General features: G+C 40.8%; 1 protein-coding gene across 2 annotated transcripts in view; it reads left to right on the top strand.

Annotated features, from left to right (window-relative positions):
• The window catches only part of ABCC4 (ATP binding cassette subfamily C member 4 (PEL blood group)), a 418,547-nt gene that overhangs the window by 269,322 nt on the left and 123,347 nt on the right, over positions 1-25,878 (top strand). For both annotated transcript variants that reach the window (XM_068267922.1, XM_068267923.1), the window contains one exon: positions 13,054-13,133. In XM_068267922.1, the coding sequence (XP_068124023.1) occupies positions 13,054-13,133 (80 nt within the window). The remainder of the gene's footprint in view (positions 1-13,053; positions 13,134-25,878) is intronic.

The raw sequence follows: 25,878 nt of genomic DNA, 5'->3' as shown, positions 1-25,878 counted from the left end.
TTCATTCGCCAATAACTTTATCACTACTTATCACAACAAATTGATCTATATCTTGTTTTTTTCTGCCATCAATTAGGCTTTCTTTGGATGGTACATTTTGCTAAGAATTATTTTTTTCTCAATGCATTTTAACGGGAATATTAAGAAAAAAATTGGAAAAAATCATTATTTCTCAGTTTTCGGCCAGTGTAGCTTTAAAGGGACTCCGAGCAGTGCAGAAACTATGGAAAGATGCATATCATTTCAAAGCTCTCTTTCTCCTCTTTCCAATGATATATAAATCGTTGCCCTACACCTTTTAGTTTTCGCTATTTTCGCGATTGAAATTGCCGCGGCCGCGAATTCAATCGCGAAAATAAAGAAAACTAAAAGGCGTAGGGCAACGATTTAAGTGTCGCCAGAAAGAGGAGAAAGAGAGCTTTAAAATGATATCCATCTTTCCATAGTTACATTGTATTACGCAGGCCGACTTTTTCTGCTGAATGGAGCTGCTGACACTGGGGAAAGTGTCGTCCTGTGTAATACAAGTAACTATGGAAAGATGGATATCATTTTAAAGCTCTAATTCTCCTCTTTCTGACGACACCTAAATCGTTGCCCTACGCCTTTTAGTTTTCTTTATTTTCGCGATTGAAATCGCGGCCGCGGCAATTTCAATCACAAAAATGGCGAAAACTAAAAGGCGTAGGGCGGCGGTTTATATATCATTGGAAAGAGGAGAAAGAGAGCTTTAAAATGATATGCATCTTTCCATAGTTTCTGCACTGCTCGGAGTCCCTTTAAAATAGTACATGCTACCATGATTAAAACCTACATATTTTGTTTGCCCATTTGTCCCGGTTATTACACCATTCATTTAATTTATGTTCCTAACACAATGTATGGAGCCAATATTTTATTTGGAAATAAAGGTACATTTTTTCACTTTTGCGCCCATCACTATTTACAAACTTATAATTTAAAAAATAATAGTAATATATCCTCTTGACATGCATATTAAAGTTCAGACCCTTAGGTAACTATTTATGTTTGTTTTTTGTTTTTTTTATTAATTTTATTTGGGTATTTTTTTGTAGTGTGAGAGGTAAACAGTTAATTTTAAATGTAATTGTTGGTGTGTTTATTAAAAAAAAATGTATGTAGATGTAGTTTTACTATTTGGCCACAAATGGCCTCATATTTTTGATCATATTTTTTTCTTCCTGTAAGCGAGCACTCACGCTTACAGAAAGTATAGGGAGGATGTGAAACTTAATTTTTTTCGTTAGAAAGATTGCGGCTTCTAATAGAAGCCGTCGGTCTTTCTAACAGAGACTTAGATCAATGAATGGCAACTGTGTCAATCGGCCGCGGGAGCACGCAGCAGCTTTTTGGACTTAGCAGCTACGTCCAAAAGGCTAAAGTAGTTAATTACGATTCCCCATCCAAGTCGTAAAAACTCGAAGGGAGAAATAATTCAAGGTCCGGCGTTTGCTGGAGCCTGAATTATAATGCTGCGTGACCATAGACGTAGTAACATTTAGTATGTGGCAGCGTCCAGGTCAAGCGCAGCGTGGATTAGAGCACACACCAAAATGACCGCTCTTTTATATCTCAGGGACAGCTGTCTGTAGTAATTTTAATGCACAATTTGCTGTACCCAGGCTGTTCTCCTGTAGTAATCACTGTGGGGATTTTTCTGACATCCCTCATGCTGCAGTGGTCAGTAAAGCTGAGTAGAGGTCCAGACAAAATCTAATCCAGCAACTGGCTTGTCCGCTGAACAGTCTTTCTCATTAAGCATAGTAAGTGCATAGAAACATCAGATCATTTCCCAATCCAAACCGAATCTATAAAACTGGCCATACACTATTCTATTATCACTAGATTTTTTGGGTTTTATTGTCAATTTAACAATTGATATTATGATCAATCATTTTATGACTATCTAAAAACCAACATTGTGGATCTATCTTTTGATGTATTTTAGTCCTTAAAGAAAACCTGAACTGAAAATTAAAAGTCGAAATAAGCATACACAAGTCATACTTACCTTCCATGTAGTCTACTCCTCAGTGTCTTTCTCCTGTCCCGCGTCTTATTTGTTCACTGTGATCAAGGGAAATTTCCGTCCTCCATTTTGAAAATGGCCATTACCCATAACAGCTTTCTGGTCAGCAAACAGTTAAACTGTAACATCGCTGTAATGATCTGCGCTGCTGTCTGCACAGGCAGACAGCTGTTTGACCATTTGTTAGATCTGAGTGCTGCAGGTCCCTGGAAAAGAGACCTGTCTCCACTCTGCAAGCTGCAGAGTTGCTGTTCTGGGGAGGAATTTGCATACACTTGTCATGCAAATTGCTTAGCTGCTTCCTCTGATGGCTTGCAGTATAAAAACCATTTCTTCCCAGAATTCCTGGTTGGTCATGATGGTTTGTTCCTGCTAACTTACCTGGAGTCTCAGCCTTTGCTAATTGTTTGCTAAGATTATCTTAGAGTAATTCCTTGGGAGTGCACTAGCATTCCTTCTAGTGTAGTCAGGTTGTATTATCTGTCTTTCCTTGTACTGTCTATCTGTTGCGATTGTCTCGTCGCCAGCGGCGGTCGACAAGAAATCGTTCTGTCTGTTGGGATCGCATTCACCCTAGCGGTAGTGGCGGTGGTTCCTTCTGTACTCTGTCTTAGGGGTGCAAGCCAGAGCAGCGGTTGCTACTGGTTGCTCCGTCTGTCTGTCTGTCTGGATCGCATCCGCCCTAGCGGTAGTGGAGGTGATTCCTTCTGTACTTTGTCTGGGAGTGTAGGCCAGAGCTGAGGTTGCTACTGGCTACTCCTTCTGTCTGTCTTGTCTGGAACGAACGCTTGCTGTAGGCTCGGTGAGGTAACTGTTTAGCAAGCGTTCGCGATCTCTATTCGTTTTCGTGTTACATTGGTTAGTTAGGGTTGGCGTGCTTTGTCTCTGTTGCGCTTTTCGTGCGGAGACCACGCCATTAGCGTGCTTTGTCGCTGTTGTGCTTTTCGCACGGCTACCGCGCTTAGTGAGTACGTTTGTTATTTTCCTTGGCAATCTGATCTTGTTATTTGCTGTGTCTTTCTTGCTACACTTGTGCTCTGTCTTACTCGGTGTTGTGTCACTATTGGCAATCACCACTCTTGCGATTGCGTTCCCACTTGGTTTCTGCTGTTGTGTGTTCACCGTCGCCGGGTAGCGACTAGATTGGTGGACACACATACATTCTGTCTCTGTGCTCACTTTCTCTCTACAGGTGCATTGCACCAAAGCTGGGTTCTGTCGTTTTATACGCTTATGGAGGACTTCCGCAGTGTCAGCGCACATCTTGTGCGCTGACCATGGAGATAATTCCACAATCGTTACAATCGCCCACTTGAGCCATTGGGAAACACGGACATTACCTGGTACATCAGTTTTCCTCTTAACTATAACTGACAGCAACTGATATTTTACTGACAGCAACTGATATATTTCAGATCTGACAAAATATTGTCAGAACTGGAAGATATTATTGTCAGAAGAAAATGGTGAGCTTCTGAGAGGAACTGATGGCAAGGTAACTATGCAATGTTCATTTGAAGTTACCTCATGTGTTTATTTAAATATTTTTTACTCAGTACAGGTTCTCTTTAATGTCGATCAAAAATGAAATCTAGTGATAATTGAATAGCGTATGGCAAGCTTTCGATTGAGCTAAGATAATCAAAGGTGTATACATAGTTTAATTGTAAGCATTGCTATATATGTGCATCATTTACTGGACAGTCTTATAAGTCTACGTTGCTGAGTCTATATTAAAGTGAATGGGAACCCGCATTTAAAAAAAATGAAGCAAATACTTACCTAAGGAGAGGGAAGGCTCTGGGTCGTATAGAGCCTTCCGTCTCCTCTCTCGGTGCTCTCTATCCTGTTCTGGTTCCCATTCACTTTAAGAGAGAAATTGACCACAGCTAGTGTAGTATCCTCTTCTAATGCAGTATAATCCATGATTCTGATTATGTATGGAGCATTGGCCATGTTTGTCTTCAGACGAGCCAACAGTAGTCTTTAATAGCTGCACAGAGAAATGTTTAAAGGCCTAAGGTGGATTCTGAGTGTTTGTATAATATTCATTCTTTCAAGCCCAGTTGCTTTCCTTTGGAACAGGGATCTGATATCAGTAACTATCCTTTTGATCTTTTGCTTATCAGAATATGAATAACATCTGAAATGCAACTTTATTTGGAGGCTAATAAGCATTTGAATATTGTTTAAATGCTCTAAAGGGCTAATCATATCTGTATGTTTTTCTTTTAATGCGAGTCCTCTCCTCCCTCCGGGTATCCTTTTTAATCCCAGAACATTTCTGATAGGTACAACTGTAAATTACATTCTGAAGAGTTAAGCTCCATCCTCAAGTTTGCGGCATTTAATTAGCAATTCTACTGCCCTGCAGAAATTTCACCATCCAGCACTTGATTTTTATTAAACTTATCTTGTTCTGGTGAAGTCTTTCTACCTGAGCCTTGTACTTGAAAAGGAACATAATTCAGCAATTCTAAAGCAGTTCCGTATCCTACTTTTGGTTTATAGCGGTATCTATGACTATATACATGTGTATTTGCATGCATTTTCAGCCCAGCGTTTTTACCCTATGTACTGTAGAAACTCATTACATACTATGGGACTTTTTCAGCTTCTGCAGCTGATAAACAGTTTGGTTTTAGCCCATGATTAGTCAGATTTGCTAGACAATTATGAGATATGCCTGTCCAATAAAGCATTTGCTAAGCACCTGTCATTTCCATTACTGACCTGTACAATGGACAAACAAGGCTGTTTGCTTTGTAAAATAACACCCAAATTCCTTAACCATGAGCTGCGGGAATCAATATTATAATTCACAAATAGTATGATGTATGACCAGCTTTAGTTAAAGTGACACTGTGGCTATAGGTAAGAATTATCCTATTATGCAAGAAGCTTAGCCCTTCAGACCCCTCGGCTGGCATAGACCAATCAAAAACATTGAATATTTCCCTTTGGCTACCTATGCAAATGCAGACTGACAGAGAGTCACTTTTTGCATATGATCTTATGTGCTGTGCTCGGACAATAAATGCAGGATAAGTGAGTGGTCATAAAACTCTGTTGTGACACATTAGGGTTGTTGCACTTAACTGCAATATTACTGTTACTACTGGCAGCAGTGTACCACAAGCTATGCTATTAGAGCGGCCCGCAGTACTCGAGTAGCGTGAGTGATTCTACAGTAACTTGCATTACTAACGAGCATTACCATTAAAAATGCACATTACCGTGGTAACACCTGTACTACTCCAGCTAATAGCGTAACTCGTGGTAGACAAATGCTGGTAGTAATGGAAATACTGCTGTGTGCTGTTTTCTCTGTTCCTTTAAAGGGAATCTGACGTGAAAATACACTCATGAAATAATGTATTGTATGTGTAGTACTGCTAAGAAATAAAACATTAGCACAGATATGAGTTTCATATTGTTTCCAGTACAGGAAGAGTTAAGAAACTTAATTTATCTATGCAAAAGAGCTTCTCTTAGCTCTTCGACCAGTTTAGTCGGTTACAGACAACTTCAGATAACATTTTTATTGCAGGGAAGTTTAAAGGATCATTAGTCCTGCTCTTTTTCATAGTTTAACCATTTTAGCCCGCAGGGTTTTTTCACCTTATGCATCAGAGCAATTTTCACCTCTCATTCATTTGCTAATAACTTTATCATTACTTTACACAATTTATTGTTCTATATCTTGTTTTTTCCGCCACTAATTGGGTGGTACATTTTGCTAAGGATTATTTTTTTATAAATGCATTTTAACAGGATTAATAAGAAAAAAATTGAAAAAATTCATTATTTCTCAGTTTTCGTCCATTATAGCTTTAAAATAATCCATGCTCCCATAATTAAAACCTATGTATTTTATTTGCCTGTTTGTCTCGGTTATGACACCATTTAAATTTTGTCCCTATCACAATGTATGGCGCCAATATTTTATTTGGAAATAAAGGTGCATTTTTTCAGTTTTGCGTCCATCACTATTTACAAGCTTATAATTTAAAAAATGTTCGTAGTATACCCCCTTCACATGCATATTTAAAAAGTTCAGACCCTTAGGTAACTATTTTGTATTTTTTTTCCATTAAAAAAAAAAGTGAATTTTTAATGTTATTATATGTGTAAATTTTAATGTAAAACGTGTGTAGATGTAGTTTTACTATTTGGCCACAAGATGGCCACCTTGAGTTTATTTTTTTCTCCTTGTGCTTCTCGATCACCGGAAGCACAAGGAGGACGGGAAAACTTTTTTTTGCAGAAAGACTGAAGCCTCTAGTAAGAGAGCTTCGGTTTTTCTGCTGGGGACACGGAACGGTGATAGGGAACTATGTTCCCGTTCACTGATCCCAGGGCTACCAGGGGACAGCACAGGGGCGCGCCCGCGATCGGGCGTGGGAGCATGCCAAAGCGCGGCACCGCAGCAGAGCAGCCGTCTGGACTTGAGGAACACGTCCGGGCGGCTGAAATGGTTAATATACAGTATGGACATATGATGCAATGCTATGAAAAAAGCTACATACCTGATAATAAAAGCATGAGACTCTTTTTTTTTTCTTTGCTACTAATGTTCTATTCATTATCCATACTACACATACAATTCATTATATCATAACTTTTTTTTTTCGCTTCAGTGACACTTTAAGGCGAGAAAAGTCATGCAAAATTGGGCTTACAGTCAGTTTTGGGAAGTCATAGCTGACTAGAAATGGAAAGATCATTTTTAATAACATTACGTTTCAAAAACATTTGTGCAACGCTGAATGCATGGCCAAAGCAATTTTTTAGAGAGAATATAATTTTTCTTTAATGGGGTATTGATCAGATAGCCAAACCAAAGAAAAAGAAATAACACTTGCTTACTCAAAGAATTGACATTTTAAAGAAAAAAAAGTACCGACCTCAAAAACAAAAAAGGTATTTACTGATATCCAGGCAAATCTGTTATGAATCATGTTGAACATACTCCTTTGTTCTTCACCTTCTTCATCTCTCTTGATCTTGCTTGACTAAAGAACCTTTGCCACAATGTCTGCACTCACTGGGGCTGCATTATTTTGTTTTTCTTGTCGTTTTTTTATTTAAAATGTAAAACATATGTCTGGAAAATATTCATTTTGTATTATACTGTGATACTAAACCGGCAGTCCAGATTTATTTTTACATTTCTTCTTTAAACAAATACATATTAATAAAGCAGCACAATTTCCTATATGATGCTGATTACGGCAGCCATCTTCTAGAACCTATGCTTTGAACATATGCAATGTGCACCCCTTGGAATACTTGTGATGGGTTTAGGGGTCCTTCAACTTGTTAACATCAATTTATAAATGTATAAATAAACCAGGGCGCTCTACAATGAAATTTAAGCCAAAAAAATGGGTCCCTTAAGACCTTTACAGTCCACTCAATGAAAAAGTCCCAAAACCAAGTCCATATTCCGGCTTTCTCCAAACTTTCTTATGATGCAAGCAATCCTCATATGACACAGTGATCAATAAACGCTCACCAGATTCTAGGCTGCCTTTTCAGGAACAGCTCATATCGCTCCTGGCCCAGCCAGTAGTATAACGAATCTCCTGGATGTATCCTTGATCCTCCTGTATCCTTAGAACATGGGGGCATAAGATAGACAAAAAAGCCGAAATAGTGTAATACTGTTGATTAGGGATATGGCTAAGGTAAGCACCAGTGCTTCCTAAGGCTTATGAGACACCACGTGCCCCTACACCAAACACTCAATAAAGCCTCTCACCAGACTTCATGGCCGACCCAGCACAGACCAGCAGTAGCGTTTCACAGATGTTAACAAATGGTCCTCCTTCAGCAGCAGCGTCCCTAAGACTCAAACAAGGACCAGCATAGTGTAAAACCCTTTTTATTAAAAGATATTTAAAAAGAAGTGCACTCACAAATTTCCAGCAACAATGCGCATATAAAAATCCTAGAGCTCGTACAGCGTCCCTCGCTCCTTAGGCTCCGCCCTACTAGTTTCGTCTCATGACTCATCAGGGGCTTGGGCCAGTCAGAGCGAGAGGACGCTTTATACCCTACCCACATAGTCACATAACATCAGGTGTCAGCATAATTTATTCATCACTCGCTGGCAGACCTTTCATCCTGCGCCACGATTGGCTGAGATACGCCTACATTACCCACCAGCCTCTAGTGGCCTAAGTCTTGAGCTCCACAATTGGCTCAGTGGTCTGCCACTCACCACCCTCCACGTTTACGCAGCCAGCTGCGCCGTACTGAGTATAACTTGAGCCTGCATAGCCCATCCCTCCCTGGGGAATCTTAAAGACACTTCGCTATTGGCCAGAGGTCTCCGCTCCCAATAACATCCCCACCCAAGGGCAGTGAAATATCCAACAGCCCAATAAACTCCCATAAAACGCGTCCGACTGCCTAGCAGTGAAATCCCATAAAACGCACAGTGAAATCCCATAAAACGCCTCCTGTCCACATAACCTTACACATAGGATTTTATTCTCCCCTTAGAGCTGCATTACCCGCAATACGCGCAGTCCACCACTACATGGTGGTGGTACTACACCTCCCATCAACGTCTCAGCAGTTTACTGTCTTTGGTTAAAAAACAGCATAACTGTTCCTGCTATATCTCTCTTATCTCTTTTTAAAAAACTCCTAACAGGACAGCAATTGTTTTAAATAGAATTTTAAAGGGGGGAACTAATGAGCAGACTAGATCTTCCCTGCCCAATGCAATTAATAGTTTACAGGGGGCACCATTCTTCTTATTATATCTCTATTAGATCTTTTGGACTCTTTTGAAAGGGACAGAATTTTAGAAAAGTGGGGGGGGGGTTCCATAGACTTTCCCAACCCTTACTTTAATATGATTCATAGATTATGCATCACCTTTCATATTCACATATATAATTATACCATAATCTTCCCTTCTCAGGTAAAAATACCTCTCTATCATTACCCATCTTCAACATCTGTGGACCTGAAAAGGATGAGGTCAGCACTCACGGAAAAACCCATAACTACCGACCCCATCCTTCATACCCTTGGGGCCAGTCCGAATACCAGGGGGGTGACCACACTGTGCACATTAGGTACCCACCTAACTATGCGCCATTTTACCATCCCAACATACATTGCAGATAGTTCAAGGTGCATCAATCAGTGTGCCCCATTTTTGTCACATGTTGATCTATAATGATACCTCCCCTTAGTCATCAGCTATGAAACAATTGATGTCCAACTCGACATTCAACCCACCAGGCGACAATGTTTGCAAATCGAATATCCATCTGGTTTCCATTTTTGAAATTTCCCGTATTTTATGACATCCTCTCCATTTTGTGGTGAGCTTCTGGATACCGCAAAATTTTAACAGTGCTGGGTTACGATCGTGCTTTTCTAAGAAGTGTTTAGACACATTGTGTCCCTCAAAACCCCTAGTGATGTTAGCAATATGTTCACCCACTCGTGTTTTTAGTGTCCTTTTTGTCTGTCCTACATACTGCAGCCCGCATGGGCACCATAACAGATAAACCACATGCGAGCTGCAGCAGTGGATAAACTCATTGATCTTAAACCTCCTTCCTGTTTGATTTGATGTGACATCTTTAACCCTTATACCCTGTGCTTTTTCACACGTGGTACATTGCTGACAGGGGTAAAAACCCACATTACCCCACATATCTGTCTTATTCACAACTCTGGGACCATCCACATATGTTTTCACCAACCTTTGTTGTAGATTCTGTGCTCGTCTGTAAATGAATTTAGGGTGTGCCGGGAGTACCTTTCCCAGAGTAGGGTCATTCCTAAGTATGTTGGGATGGTAAAATGGCGCATAGTTAGGTGGGTACCTAATGTGCACAGTGTGGTCACCCCCCTGGTATTCGGACTGGCCCCAAGGGTATGAAGGATGGGGTCGGTAGTTATGGGTTTTTCCGTGAGTGCTGACCTCATCCTTTTCAGGTCCACAGATGTTGAAGATGGGTAATGATAGAGAGGTATTTTTACCTGAGAAGGGGAGATTATGGTATAATTATATATGTGAATATGAAAGGTGATGCATAATCTATAAATCATATTAAAGTAAGGGTTGGGAAAGTCTATGGAACCCCCCCCCCCCCCCTTTTCTAAAATTCTGTCCCTTTCAAAAGAGTCCAAAAGATCTAATAGAGATATAATAAGAAGAATGGTGCCCCCTGTAAACTATTAATTGCATTGGGCAGGGAAGATCTAGTCTGTTCATTAGTTCCCCCCTTTAAAATTCTATTTAAAACAATTGCTGTCCTGTTAGGAGTTTTTTTTTAAAAGAGATAAGAGAGATATAGCAGGAACAGTTATGCTGTTTTTTAACCAAAGACAGTAAACTGCTGAGACGTTGATGGGAGGTGTAGTACCACCACCATGTAGTGGTGGACTGCGCGTATTGCGGGTAATGCAGCTCTAAGGGGAGAATAAAATCCTATGTGTAAGGTTATGTGGACAGGAGGCGTTTTATGGGATTTCACTGTGCGTTTTATGGGATTTCACTGCTAGGCAGTCGGACGCGTTTTATGGGAGTTTATTGGGCTGTTGGATATTTTACTGCCCTTGGGTGGGGATGTTATTGGGAGTGGAGACCTCTGGCCAATAGCGAAGTGTCTTTAAGATTCCCCAGGGAGGGATGGGCTATGCAGGCTCAAGTTATACTCAGTACGGCGCAGCTGGCTGCGTAAACATGGAGGGTGGTGAGTGGCAGACCACTGAGCCAATTGTGGAGCTCAAGACTTAGGCCACTAGAGGCTGGTGGGTAATGTAGGCGTATCTCAGCCAATCGTGGCGCAGGATGAAAGGTCTGCCAGCGAGTGATGAATAAATTATGCTGACACCTGATGTTATGTGACTATGTGGGTAGGGTATAAAGCGTCCTCTCGCTCTGACTGGCCCAAGCCCCTGATGAGTCATGAGACGAAACTAGTAGGGCGGAGCCTAAGGAGCGAGGGACGCTGTACGAGCTCTAGGATTTTTATATGCGCATTGTTGCTGGAAATTTGTGAGTGCACTTCTTTTTAAATACCTTTTAATAAAAAACGGTTTTACACTATGCTGGTCCTTGTTTGAGTCTTAGGGACGCTGCTGCTGAAGGAGGACCATTTGTTAACATCTGTGAAACGCTACTGCTGGTCTGTGCTGGGTCAGCCATGAAGTCTGGTGAGAGGCTTTATTGAGTGTTTGGTGTAGGGGCACGTGGTGTCTCATAAGCCTTAGGGAGCACTGGTGCTTACCTTAGCCATATCCCTAATCAACAGTATTACACTATTTCGGCTTTTTTGTCTATCTTATGCCCCCATGTTCTAAGGATACAGGAGGATCAAGGATACATCCAGGAGATTCGTTATACTACTGGCTGGGCCAGGAGCGATATGAGCTGTTCCTGAAAAGGCAGCCTAGAATCTGGTGAGCGTTTATTGATCACTGTGTCATATGAGGATTGCTTGCATCATAAGAAAGTTTGGAGAAAGCCGGAATATGGACTTGGTTTTGGGACTTTTTCATTGAGTGAACTGTAAAGGTCTTAAAGAGAATCTGTATTGTTAAAATCGCACAAAAGTAAACATACCAGTGCGTTAGGGGACATCTCCTATTACCCTCTGTCACAATTTCGCCGCTCCCCGCTGCATTAAAAGTGGTTAAAAACAGTTTTAAAAAGTTTGTTTATAAACAAACAAAATGGCCACCAAAACAGGAAGTAGATTGATGTACAGTATGTCCACACATAGAAAATACATTCATACACAAGCAGGCTGTATACAGCCTTCCTTTTGAATCTCAAGAGATCATTTGTGTGTTTGTTTCCCCCTGCAGCTATCTTCCACTGAAGTGTCAGGCTGTTTCTTCCTGCAGAGTGCAGACAGCTCTGCCTGTATGTAATTCCTCAGTATGTGAAAGCCCAGCCAGCTCAGAGGAGGATTTATCCAGCTTGTAAAAGATAAGAGAGAAGAGAGAAGCTGTCCTAATCTAAATAATACACAGGCAGTGTGCAGAGAGGGGCCTGGAGGGGGGAGATGCATCACAGAACCACAATACTGAAGAACTTGGCAGCCTTCCAGACACAGGCTGACAAGTCTGACAAGAGAGAGATAAGTTGATTTATTACGGAGATGGTGATAGTAGAACGTGCTGCAGTAAGCCAGAACACATTAGAATAGCTTTTGGAACTTGTAGGATGATAAAAAACAGGATGCAATTTTTGTTACGGAGTCTCTTTAAGGGACCCATTTTTTTTGGCTTAAATTTCCTTGTAGAGCGCCCTGGTTTATTTATACATTTATTTTTGATTTAAAGTGACACACACTTGAAAACTAGGAGCGATCCAAAACACATGAGCCAATTTTAGAGTGTTGCTGGAGTAATAATTTATTGAGGAGCGCACAATATAGGTTCAATTTGGAAAAAAATAACATCAATTTATGATGGTGAAATTTGGAATTTAAACAAGTTATTGAGCCTGAATACATTTTAGTTAATTATAAGCATAAAGGGGTGTTCCTTTATTCCTAAATGGAGTATTTGTAACAATTATATTTCATGGGCATGGTATACTTGAAAAGTTGATGTTCTCAATAGTGGGTTCATGGCAAACATCATCTTTCATGAAGGGGTGTGCGCTATAGCAGTGTTCAGAGAATAGGAAAGGAACACTCTGACATTGCTTGTCTGTAGGCAGTTGTCTGCAAGCACCTTCACAAACATCTATGTAAAATTGTGCAATCTGCATTGAGAATGTACTATGACTTTAGTAATTCACCACTTACAAGAACTTTAATAAATTATTCCAACAGTTTTTAAACCGAGGTTGAGAAATACAGTACATAATTTATTATCCAGGAACCTCCTAGATAATACTTCTTAACTCCTGAAAGGTAACATGATATTTGGTTGAATCAGAAAGTATAAGAATCATAGTGATTGAATTTCAATGCTTATTTATGTGCCATTATCTTTTTTTTTTTTAATTGCAGGAAGGATTTTGAACCGTTTCTCTAAAGATATTGGACATCTGGATGACTTGCTGCCTTTTACATTTTTGGACTTCATTCAGGTAACGTTTATTTTATGTTTTACTTAGATGACATGTACATGTGTTTATCAGTGCTATTCCATTTAGATTTTTTGGTCACAGTTAAAGGAAACAAAAGTTGACACTTTGGCCGGAAGCAAGTAAACATAGCCTAATTAAAATCTGTTGGTACAAATGTCCATAAACAAGTACGTCATGATCCAGCCATGGGTGGGAAGGCACTGGTCTATATATATATATATATATATATATATATATATATATATATATATATATATATATATATATATATATATATATACGGTATATATATATATACGGTATATATATATATATATATATATATATATATATATATACTGAATATATATACAGTGGCTTGCAAAAGTATTCGGCAACCTTGAAGTTTTCCACATTTTGTCACATTGCTGCCACAAACATGAATCAATTTCATGATTCAATTTTAATGGAATTCCACATGAAAGACCAATACAAAGTGGTGTACACGTGAGAAGTGGAACGAAAATCATACATGATTCTAAACATTTTTTACAAATCAATATCTGCAAAGTGGGGTGTGCATAATTATTCAGCCCCCTTTGGTCTGAGTGCAGTCAATTGCCCATAGACATTGCCTGATGAGTGCTAATGACTAAATAGAGTGCACCTGTGTGTAATCTAATGTCAGTATAAATACAGCTGTTCTGTGACGACCTCAGAGGTTGTTTAAGAGAATATTGGGAGCAACAACACCATGAAGTCCAAAGAACACACCAGACAGGTCAGGGATAAAGTTATTGAGAAATTTAAAGCAGGCTTAGGCTACAAAAAGATTTCCAAAGCCTTGAACATCCCACGAAGCACTGTTCAAATGATCATTCAGAAATGGAAGGAGTATGGTACAACTGTAAACCTACCAAGACAAGGCCGTCCACCTAAACTCACAGGCCGAACAAGGAGAGCGCTGACCAGAAATGCAGTCAAGAGGCCCATGGTGACTCTGGACGAACTGCAGAGATCTACAGCTCGGGTAGGGGAATGTGTTCATAGGACAACTATTAGTCGTATACTGCACAAAATTGGCCTTTATGGAAGAGTGGCAAGAAGAAAGCCATTGTTAACAGAAAAGCATAAGAAGTCCCATTTGCAGTTTGTCACAAGCCATGTGGGGGACACAGCAAACATGTGGAAGAAGGTGCTCTGATTAGATGAGACCAAAACTGTACTTTTTGGCCAAAATGCAAAACGCTATGTGTGGCGGAAAACTAACACTGCGCATCACTCTGAACACACCATCCCCACTGTCAAATATGGTGGTGGCAGCATCATGCTCTGGGGGTGCTTCTCTTCAACAGGGATAGGGAAGCTGGTCATAGTTGATGGGAAGATGGATGGAGCCAAATACAGGGCAATCTTGGAAAAAAACCTCTTGGAGTCTGCAAAAGACTTGAGACTGGGGTGGAAGTTCACCTTCCAGCAGGACAACGACCCTAAACATAAAGCAAGGGCAACAATGGAATGGTCTAAAACAAAACATATCCATGTGTTAGAATGGCCCAGTCAAAGTCCAGATCTAAATCCAATCGAAAATCTGTGGCAAGATCTGAAAACTGCAGTTCACAAACGCTGTCCATCTAATCTGACTGAGCTGGAGCTGTTTTGCACAGATGAATGGGCAAGAATTTCAGTTTCTAGATGTGCAAAGCTGGTAGAGACATACCCTAAAAGACTGGCAGCTGTAATTGCAGCAAAAGGTGATTCTACAAAGTATTGACTCAGGGGGCTGAATAATTACGCACACTCCACTTTGCAGTTATTTATTTGTAAAAAATGTTTGGAATCATGTATGATTTTTGTTCCACTTCTCACGTGTACAACACTTTGTATTGGTCTTTCACGTGGAATTCCAATAAAATTGATTCATGTTTGTGGCAGTAATATGACAAAATGTGGAAAACTTCAAGGGGGCCGAATACTTTTGCAAGCCACTGTATATTAGACATTAAACTCAATATAATGATTGACTCTATTCTAATAAAATCTAATAAAAATATTATTGCCACCGTATATAAATCATAAATGCTGGGTTGTTTTTGCCATCAATCCTTTCAGAAATCACCAGGGACACTGTCGGCAATAAAGAAAAACACTAAAATTGTTCATACTAACAGCAGCTAAAATGAAAACAATGTTTGGCTTTACAATATTGTAATGAGATTACAATATTCTATTACAGGATAGTTTTAAAGTCACTGTGTCACATAAGTGTTTTTGCTGCAAAAAGTCTAGATTATTTTAGTTATTAGTATTGACAGGCAATGGTATGCACTAAACATAGACACTAGTACAAAATATGAAATTGGTAATTACATCGACAAATGTAACATAGTGAATAAAATGTAGAACAAATTCCAAGGCACAAAATGAATAACAAAATCAAATTACACACAAAAGTGTAAGAGAGCCCTGCCCTTGCAAGCTTACAGTCTAAAGGAATGGGGGAGAGGGGGGGGGGGGGGCAGGTTCCAGCTAGGTTTTACCTACTGCCAACATTTACTAAACTGGAGGCCATCTGGCTTTGGGCTGTATTTTGGAAGAATAACACATTAAAATCTATGTATCATGCAATATTTATTATGTATTTAGTATACTCTACGTATTGAAACTCCCAGAGCCCTACACAATCTTCTGTATTTGGGCATGGGAAATCCACATGAGTTGGACACTCTAATTATCACTTCAGCCCGCGGGTTGTTTACAGCTTATGGACGAGAGGAATTTTCACATTTCAGCGCTTCTCCCATTCATTCTCTAATAACTTTATCACTACTTATCACAACAAAATGATCTATACCTTGTTTTTTTCCACCACCAATTAGGCTTTCTTTGGATGGTACATTATGCTAAGTATTATTTTATTGTAAAAGTATTTTAATGGGAATAATGAGAAAAATTTTTTTGGGGTCATTAGGTTTAAAATAAAACATAAAACTCTGGATAAAAGCCACACATTTTATTTGTCCCGGTTATTGCAACGTGTAATTATATCCCTAGTACAATGTATGGTGACAATATTTTATTTGGAAATAAAGGTGCATTGTTTCAGTTTTATATCCATCACTAATCACAAGTAGAGATGTTGCGAACAGTTCCCGAACGGTTCGCCGGCAAACATCTCAGCATCTCTGGGCCCTGTACTACTTCCTGGTCGCTATGACCCGGAGTAGTATGCCTGCGCTGGCCCAGCAGTGCGCGTCCTAGATCGCGCTCCTGTTGCCGAGCACTTTCTGCGCATGTGCATGACATCATAGCGACCCGGAAGTAGTACAGGGCCCAGAGAGATTCACCCGGCGAACGGTGCGGGCCATCTCTAATCACAAGCCCATAATTTGGAGATGTTGGTTTCTGATCTTGCAATGTCATCAAGTAAATATATGTATTGACTTTTTGGGATTCATTTATTGAATGGCTAGTTTTTTTTAACTTATCCCAAATGGGAAGAATGGATGAGTCTAGCTGCTTCATTCGTGACTGATTGAAGGGGTGCAATGCGTTTCAAGGGGAGGCCACATAGTAGGGCATTGCTGTAGCGCACATCCAAATACATTTATCCTTCTGAGGTTCAAGTGCAGACTCCTATCTGGTGTGTACGATCCTCCACCATAGACACCGAACAGCATGCAGAGTCACCAGATAATTTGGCCACTATTAGGCCTCTTGCACACTGCATGCATTTCCAACTCCGATTCCGCTTTTTAATTGTTTTTTACATCCGATTCCGATAACTGCATGCTGCATTTTTTGATCCGTTTTTCTGTTGAATGTATTCAGGGAAAATCGGAATTGAAAATCGGAATCAGAATCGGAAAAAACGGATTTGCAGTGTGCAGAGAGCCTTAGATTGGCCAAATGCGCACATATCCAGGAGCCTCGGTGCCTCAGGATTCTGGTGCCGCCTCTCCACACAGGATTACCAGATTTTGTCCCAGTGTCATGCAGCATGTACCTCAAAAAAATCCTCTCATAGCGTGATTCCGTAAAAACAATAGCATCTTTATTTAAAACATTTCACTCACATGCTCCATGATGTTTAAGTGGCATAGAGTTTTCATACGGGCTCTCCCCCATTGCCTAACTGGGCAGTCCTGGACCATGTTGTTGTTATAGCGCTGTCCCCTCCACTCCAGCATATACTGCCATCCCAGCATGTCTCCGTGTAACTCCTAGTACGTCCAGTCCCCGCCCGATGGATTTCGTCACTGCCTCGTAACTCATCAGGGGTACAGGGACTGGGCGCTGTACTAGGAAACATAATACCATACGTGCGCCGCTATTGGCCGCCCGCCAGCGTTCGCCTTGCCTCATTGGGTCAATGCGCGAGTGCGCTTCGCGCTACTATTGGCCCTTTCCTTTAGTCATATGGGATTTTCACCTCCCACTCCTGCAGCGCTGATTGGCTGCTGCCTCACGATTGCCATTGGCTCAGTCCTTCATGACGTGGAAATCTTACCTCGCATCATTCCGGCCCCTCCATTGGTAGTTGTGTTTTGTTTACATCGCTCCGGGGCTGTCATTGGTGTATTCACATCAGACACCATACTCCATTACTCGAGTCCCCGTGCTCCTGCTATGCAGAGGGGGGTAGCCCATTTACATATATTTAAAACATTCATCTTAAAACAATGTTAAGCAGCTTATACCTCTTGGCAGACAATCCATCACTTGCATTATACAGCCTTTCACTTATATTGTACAAACATTATTCAGTGAGTAATCCTCCATATTACATATATGTTCAAATAGCTTATATCATTACAATGTCTACATATATCCTCTGTATATTTCACCTATTGCATCATCCTATTGTGAGGAAACGCGGAAAAGCCACCACGTGTGCCAAGAGCTAGACGGCTGACTCTGCGTCCTACGCGGCGGTTTGCACGCGTCTGGTTGTGTGGTGGAACGCGGAAAAGCCGCCGCATGTCCTGACAGCAAAGCGGCTGTTTGCATGCAGCAGCATGTGCTTGGTGTGGCTGGGTCTGTTAGTGCACCTAGGCAGATGGAGAGCTATGCTCGCGCGGGCCTGAATTCAGGACCTTTATACCTGCAGAGGAAGTGTCAGCTGATCAGGAAGGTCAGCTGATTCCTGCAGGACTCATGATTGGCTGAATGGTTCGGGCGGGGCAGCAGAGTCCAGCAACTATATATTCTGCTGCTTATTCAGTTGCTGGTTGTCTGGCGTTGCAAACACATACGTGGGAGCACGCAGACCTGTAGTCAGATCCTTAAGTGTGCCGGGACCAGCTGGAGCTGTAATCCTACACTTAGCTAGATTCTGTTGATAGCTAAAGTACTAGTTTGATTGTGATTATCTGTTATGACTCTTTGCCTGCCTGACTATCCTCCTGAACTCTGATCTTGTACCATGCCATTCTGATACTCTGTTGCCGAACCCCGGCTCGTCCTTAGACTCTGCTTCTGCCTCCTGATCTTGTACCTCGATATTTCTGATACCCTGTTGCCGAACCCTGCCTGTACCTAGACTCCGCCTCTGCCTTCTGATTCTGTACTTTATCTGTCCGTGTGTTACAACCTGGCTTGTCCGACCTCGAGAACGGACCTTACTATTGGAGGCGGTTCCCCGTCCTGTTAGTGACACTACCTCCTGAGTGTTACTTTCAGACTTACCTTCCTACTGTCAGCCCGACTCCTCCCGCCTTGGAGAGTTCAGGCCGTCGGAAGGAAGCCGTGCAGTACTCCTCACTGCACTGAGGCCAGTCCTCTAAGTGTTACTGTTACACCAAACACTACACTCTACTCAGGTGAACAGAGGTTAGCTGGTATATCGGATTATCGGTGATACTGCAGATCACTTATAATCTGGTATACATCTGTATTCCCAGTGATACTGCAAATCACCGGTAATCAGATCCTCTCTGTGCTTCACCGTTCGTTACACCTATGCACAGGTCATTTCGTACTTTATATTACATCATCCTATGCATAATTATTTCCCCACCTCCATTACAAGTGTAATGGTCATTGCAATAGGAGGTGGGGAAATAATTATCCGCTATAAAACAATTGAGGTCCAGGTCAAAGTTATGTCCTCCCGGCTGCAGGCATCCCATGCTGTAAATCCACCTGGTCTCTTTCCGTGATATGTGTCTCACTTTATGACATCCCTCCAGCTATATTTAACTTTCTCAAGACCACAGAATTGGAGTCCCTTTGGGTCACAATTATAGTGTGTCCTGAAATGTTCAGAGACACTGTGCCCCCCAAATCCTTTCTTAATATTTCTGATGTGTTCCTGAACTCTAGTTTTTAATGTCCTGGTGGTCCTTCCAATATATTGCTTCCTGCAGTCACACCAAAGCATATATACTACCCCCACACTATTGCATGTTATATTTTGCAGGATTTTAAATTTTGCCTGGTTAGTAAAGGACACCACCCCTGTCCTCCTGCTGCCGTTGGCCTCATCACATGCCTGACACCCCCTACAGAGGAAAAAACTTTTTGCCTCCAAAATGCTCCATCCCCCCTCCCTGGGCCCTCCACCAAACTAGGTGCTAGGATCTGCTTCAGGCTGGGCGCTCTCCTATAAATAAATTGTGGTCGTTCTGGAAGGATCTTCTGCAGCACCCTGTCCTCCTTTAGTATGTGCCAATGTTTTTTTATTATCACTTACAACTGTCTATGTTGGCTGCAATATTCTGATATAAACGGAACTCTATATGTTTCAACCCCCTGTGTTCTATCCCCTTTGATTAATCTACCCCTATCTATTTTCCCTACTTCAATTACTTCTTTATATAATTCTTCCTCTGTGTACCCTTTTTCCATAAATCTTTCCACCAGTTTATGTGAATGTTGCATATAGTCCTCTATTCTAGTGCAGTTTTTTTCTAATTTGTGTAAACTGCCCCCTAGGGACTGCCTTTAGCCATTGCGGGTGATGGCAGCTTTTAGTGGATAAATATCCATTTCTATCAGTGCTCTTAAAAAAAGTGCGTGTAATATATTTTCCATCGTGTTTTTCAATCTCAATATCCAAAAAGGGAATAACAGATCACACTCTACATTAAGTTGAATATTTAAATCATTATCATTTGGAGAAGCTTGGTAGTGTCTGGGGTCAGAAAAGGACGGATTTTGGAGATGTTGCAAAGGTGGAAATTGCAGGCTCTAGTAACATTTTGGATGTGGGGGCTGAAGGAGAGCAGAGTCTCGGGTGATGCCTAGGCAGCAGGCCTGGGAGGTATGGAAGATGGAGGTGCTGTTGATCATGACGTGAATATCTGGGAGGGGTGGTGCAGCACGGGGCGGGAAAGTAAGGTGCTCAGTTTTAGGCATGGAACCCACTAGGAGGGCTATTCTGAGCGCTTTGTGATTTGGAAAGCTTATGCTAATGTAATGCTATGGGTGTGATCCCACTAGAGCAATGTGATTTTATAAAAATACCTCATAGCATTGCATTAGCAAGAGCTTTTTCAAATCACTAGCGCTTAGAAAAGGCTGCTAGGGGGTTTGAGTCCTTATCCAAGTTAAGCTTCAGGAACCTAGCTGACATCCAGGAGGAGATAGTCGAGAGGCAGGAGGAGACCTTTTAATGGTGCTTATAAAAGATTCATGTTACAAGCTTTCCAAAATCTAGGCATCTTTAGAAATAACCATTGGGGTCTGCCCAACATTTTTAAATTGCATCTTTTTTTAATTATATTTTTGGGGGTTTTTTTTGCTCACGCGTCTGTCTTAGCCAACACAGTATAGAATTTTTTTGTTCTATCGCTGGAATTTTACCTGTATGTTTTGGCTGCCATCTCTCTCTGCCCACATTATGACAACTGTTCCCCTTACTGCTCTTACTAATAATATGGTGGGGGATAGATGGAGAGAGGATAATGTTGTGATGTAGGAGGATAGGGGTGGGTGCATCCACAACATCCAGGTCAAGTTCTAGTGACTTTGCATGGAGCATGACTCTGGGGCAAACCGGACTCCATTATGCTAATGAAGGTCAGAAAACTGATGCTCGACTGTAAGTACAGACTTAGTGCTTCATGGGGCTGAGCATACTTAAATATAAACTGTAATGTCCTATTGGTTTGTAACTTGAACCTCCCAGTGATGTTGAGTCTCGGCTATGATGTCATGCAGCTTTCTCCCCCAGTGCACTTTGGTAGATCATGTGATGTTCCTGCCCTTTTCAGAGGAGGGGGAAAAAATCCACAGTGATTTACCTCGACAATGTAATCAGGGCGATGTAAGATTTTACAATGGGAAAACTTTAACCAAACAATTTATAAATGAATATAGTAAAAAAAGCAGTTTTATTCATTACGTTGTATGCACTAAAGTTCATATTTAACTAACTTAGTCATAACTACAAGATCACTAGTCATGATCATGTGTTTCTTCAAATTAAATCAAATTCAATTAGGTCTTTTAATATGATCCTCTATGTGTAAAAAATAGTTTAGATAGAGTAATGTTTTGGCTGAAAGCTGAGAATACATTGTGGTTGGGTACCTGCTCTGTTAGGTCCGGCTGATGGGTCTAGGGAAAACTTGAACTTTGGTGGACTTAAGCTGGCCATATACTTGTCTATGCAGCCAAATGATAGATCCCTTTCAGATCATAATCTGATCAGAGAAGGATCCATTTGATTGAATTCCTCCATGCACTGCACTCGGAATAATAATTGATTTCTGCATGAACGTTGCACTGTTCGAGACCATTGATCTGCTACTGCTCCCAACCAATTCTGTCTGGTAATTGTAATGATCTGCTCAGCTGTCTGCACGGGCAGACAGCTGTTTGTCCATTCTTTAGGTCTGAATGCTGCAGGTCTCTGGAAAAGAGACCTGTCTTCACTTTGCAAGTTTCAGAGTTGCTCTGCTGAGGAATTTGCATACACTTGTCATGTAAATTGCTTAGCTGTCTCCTTTGAAGGCTTGCAGTATAAATACCATGTTCTCCCTGAATCCCTGGCTGGTCATGAAGGTTTGTTCCTGCTAAACTCTCCTGGAGAATCAGCCTTGCTTGTTTGCTAAAAATTATCTTAGGGTAATTCCTGGGGACTGCACTAGGCATCCCTTCTAGTGCAGTCAGGTTGTATTATCTGTATTGCCTTGTTCTGTCTCTCTGTCTCGATTGTCTTGTTGCCGGCGGCGGTCGACAGGAAATTGTTCTGTCAGTCTGGGAGTGTAGGCCAGAGCTGCGGTTGCTACTGGCTGCTCCATCTGTCTGTCTTGTCTGGTACAAACGCTTGCTGTAGGCTCGGTGAAGTACCCGTTTAGCAAGCGTTCGCGTTCTCTATTTCGTGTTTGTGTTTCTTTGGTTAGTTAGGGTGGCACGCTTATCACTGGGCGCCTAACGCGCGGTGATCGTGTTTAAACGCTGTTGCGAATGAGTGCGGTGTTCACATTTAGTTAGCGTTTGTTATTTTCCTTGTTGTTCTTATTGCTGTTACTTGCTGTGCCTTCTTGCTACTCTCGTGCTCTGTTCTGCTCGGTCTTGTGTCACTATTGGCAATCGCCACTCTGGCGATTGCGTTCCCACTTCATTTCCATTGTTGTGTGTCCACCGTCGCTGGGTGGACGAGTAGATTGGTGGACACACATACATTCTGTCTCTGTGTTCTCTCTCTTTGAGGGGCGATCTTGCCCTGCATTGCTTCAACTCATTCAATTCCCATCTGGCGTCTGTGGTAGTGCAGAGGCTGTGTTCGTCTGCACTCCACAACTCCATCTGCAGGTGGGAATCTCCCTCTACAGGTGCATAGCACCATAGCTGGGTTCTCTCTATTTACACGCTTGTGGAGGATTTCCGTAATGTCGGCGCACGTCCTGTGTGCTGACCACGGAAATAATACTGCAATCGTTACAGTAATATTGATTGATTTCTACCAAAAATGTATCTAATGATCAATCAAGCCGGCATGTTGGGGCATTGATTTCTGGGAGATTCGATCAAATGATCGTATTGTCCAGATATTGACTGAAAAAAATGTGTATGGACACCTTTTAGAGAGGCAGAGAATGTGAGGCAACTATCATTTGTGTGTGATGTCCAATATAGCATTCAGATACTAGCACAGGAAAGAAAATGGACCAATCAAATTTTACCTCAGCAGGATTTGATTGGTTCATTTTCAAACTGCATAACTTAGCATACACAATTTGCATAATGCTGCATCAACTCAAAATGATTTGCATCTCATTGACCAATCCTAGCAGTATATTACAACAGGTGCAGAAGGATCAGAGGAGTTTCCAACATCTGTTTCAGCCCTGCCTGTCGTCGTATGGCAAGAATTGCCCTTTAATATTAACAGATTGATGGCTTCATTCCGCTTGTGGTATTTTTATAGAAACATTTTGTAATAAAAAGTGTGGTGTGACTTTTTTTTTTCCTGTGATGCTCATCTCAGTGCAGAAGGTAGAAGTTCCATTTCTTTTCTCCCTCTTTATCACTTTGCTCCTGCTGGTTTGCCTTGCAGCAGTCTGGCAAGCTGAGGGATGCATTGTGAAATGTCAGAGCCTTGTAGAAACAATCCTCTCTCACGGAACGACTACAAAGATTAAGCAAATGTGAAATGTGTGTTGGCTTTGCAAAGCCTCTGTTTACTGCACCTTTCCGAACAAAACCAGGAGTGGTTATTTGTAAAGAAAGAAGAGATTAGCAATAATAAGGTAAAAATAATGATTTCTTAATAGGAATAAAAGAAAAAACTGTAGCTCGAGATCATAATCTCCGAAGACACAAAAGATTTATGTGCCAAGAAGATTGTAAGAGATCAAAGGTATTACAATATAATGCTATTGGCTGCTGCTCCAGTTCTAGCTTTTATGCATACAACATATGTATCATTAACCTGTACAACTAGATTAATAACAGTAAGAATGTAAATATGGGAGTTCTGTAAGCTTGTAAACGCTGTCCTTGATCATGATTGCTTTTAACTCCTTTTTCTTGCCTATGGCCAAGGCAGGACTCTACTGTCAAGCGGGATCACTGTGGCAGCTGAAGGGTTACAGCCTGCGTATATGGGGTTGGGCCGTGTGTGCGTGCAGTAAATCCACTGCTAATTACGCCTTCTAAGGAGTGATAGCTTTCAAAGGTGTTATGGTTTAAGAACCAAATAGGTGGGGAGGATGTTCATTTATTACACTTGCAATTTAATAAAGCCTATAAATCACGTATCACAGCACAGATGACATTGTCTTCTCACGCTTCCTATTAAGTTTGCTTTGGCTGAAATCGGGACTCTGGAAGGCATATATGACAGTTGTAAATAAGTTATACCGGTATCTACAGAAACCATACTTCTATAGGCTTTTATATACTGAATTTTATTTTAAAGAAAACATTGTTCCCTTTAAAGGACCACTATCGTGAAACATTTTAAAATGTAAAATACATGTAAACACACAGAAAAAAGAAGTATGTTTCTTCTAGAGTAAAATGAGCCAGAAATTACTTTTTTCCTATGTTGCTGTCAATTACAGTAGGTAGTAGAAATCTGACAGAACTGACAGTTTTTGACTAGTCCATCTCCTAATGGGGGATTTTTAGTATTTTGTTTATTTTGTACAACAGCAGATCAGGAGGGTATATATGTGTACTGTTACCTCACCGCTGCGTTCATGATCCCCACGCCATTTTCGCTCGCTTCACTGTCGCAGCCCCTTCCATCTGTGATCGGGATGTGAGAATCTGCCATTCTCAACCCTGATCACCATGCCTGTGGTTTCAGAGAGTTTAAAGAACCTGATGCAAGCTCTCAGACCGATACTTCCGTTTTTCTATTAATAGAACAGGGTCTCAGTAGCACCATCTTGTGGTCAAAAAGTAGAAATACACCCAATTATACCACTATACTGTTTTACATAGAAAATGTATAATTAGTTTTTTTAACCCCTTTCATCCCTGCCCCACAGTTACCAAAATAAAACACTTGTTAAAAAAAATAAAAAAAAAATGATATTATTTACATTTTTTTTACATAAATAGTTACCTTAGGGACTTTTCTAATATGTATGTCATGAGGCTATATTACTGTTAATTTTGCAAAAAAAAGTATTGTAATAAGAGAAATACTATTCAAAATCCCTAAATGGAAAAAATATACCTTTATTTCCAGATAAAATATTATTGTCATACATTGTACTAGGGACACAATTTAAACGTTGTAATAACCCGGGACAAATGGGCAAATAAAACGTGTGGGTTTTATGTATCGAAGCACATTTTATTTTAAAACTATAATGGGTGAAAACTGATAAATAATGATTTTTTTTTCTTATTATTCCCTTTACAATGCATATAAAATAAAATAATTCATACCAAAAAGTACCACTCAAAGAAAGCCTAATTTATGGCAAAAAACAATATATAGGTTATATCAGTGTGATAAGTAACAATACAGTTATCGCTGAATGAATGGGAGGAGCGCTGAAATGTGAAAATTGTTTTGGTTTTTAAGGGGAAAAAAACTGTGATCCTGAAGTGGTTAAAATCAACTGCAATGAATGGTGAATGTACAAACATGTCTCAAGAGGTACCTGCATGTTCTTCTTAATTGCTTTTGGAGCACTCTGCCATTGATATCTTTTCATACTGAAGGTGGCCTTGGATCCACTCTCCTCTGCTCTTATTACTTGTCTAGAAAGATATTCTACTCACCAGTCTTTCTGAACCATTCTCAGCCATGAGACTTCTGGTGTCTCCACCCCAAGGTGGTCCTGGGCGTGTTCCA

Source organism: Hyperolius riggenbachi, chromosome 2, assembly GCF_040937935.1.
Source record: "Hyperolius riggenbachi isolate aHypRig1 chromosome 2, aHypRig1.pri, whole genome shotgun sequence".
Lineage (NCBI taxonomy): Eukaryota > Metazoa > Chordata > Amphibia > Anura > Hyperoliidae > Hyperolius > Hyperolius riggenbachi.
The sequence above is the reverse complement of the archived record's forward strand: the minus strand, read 5'-3'. Positions and strand labels throughout refer to the sequence as shown.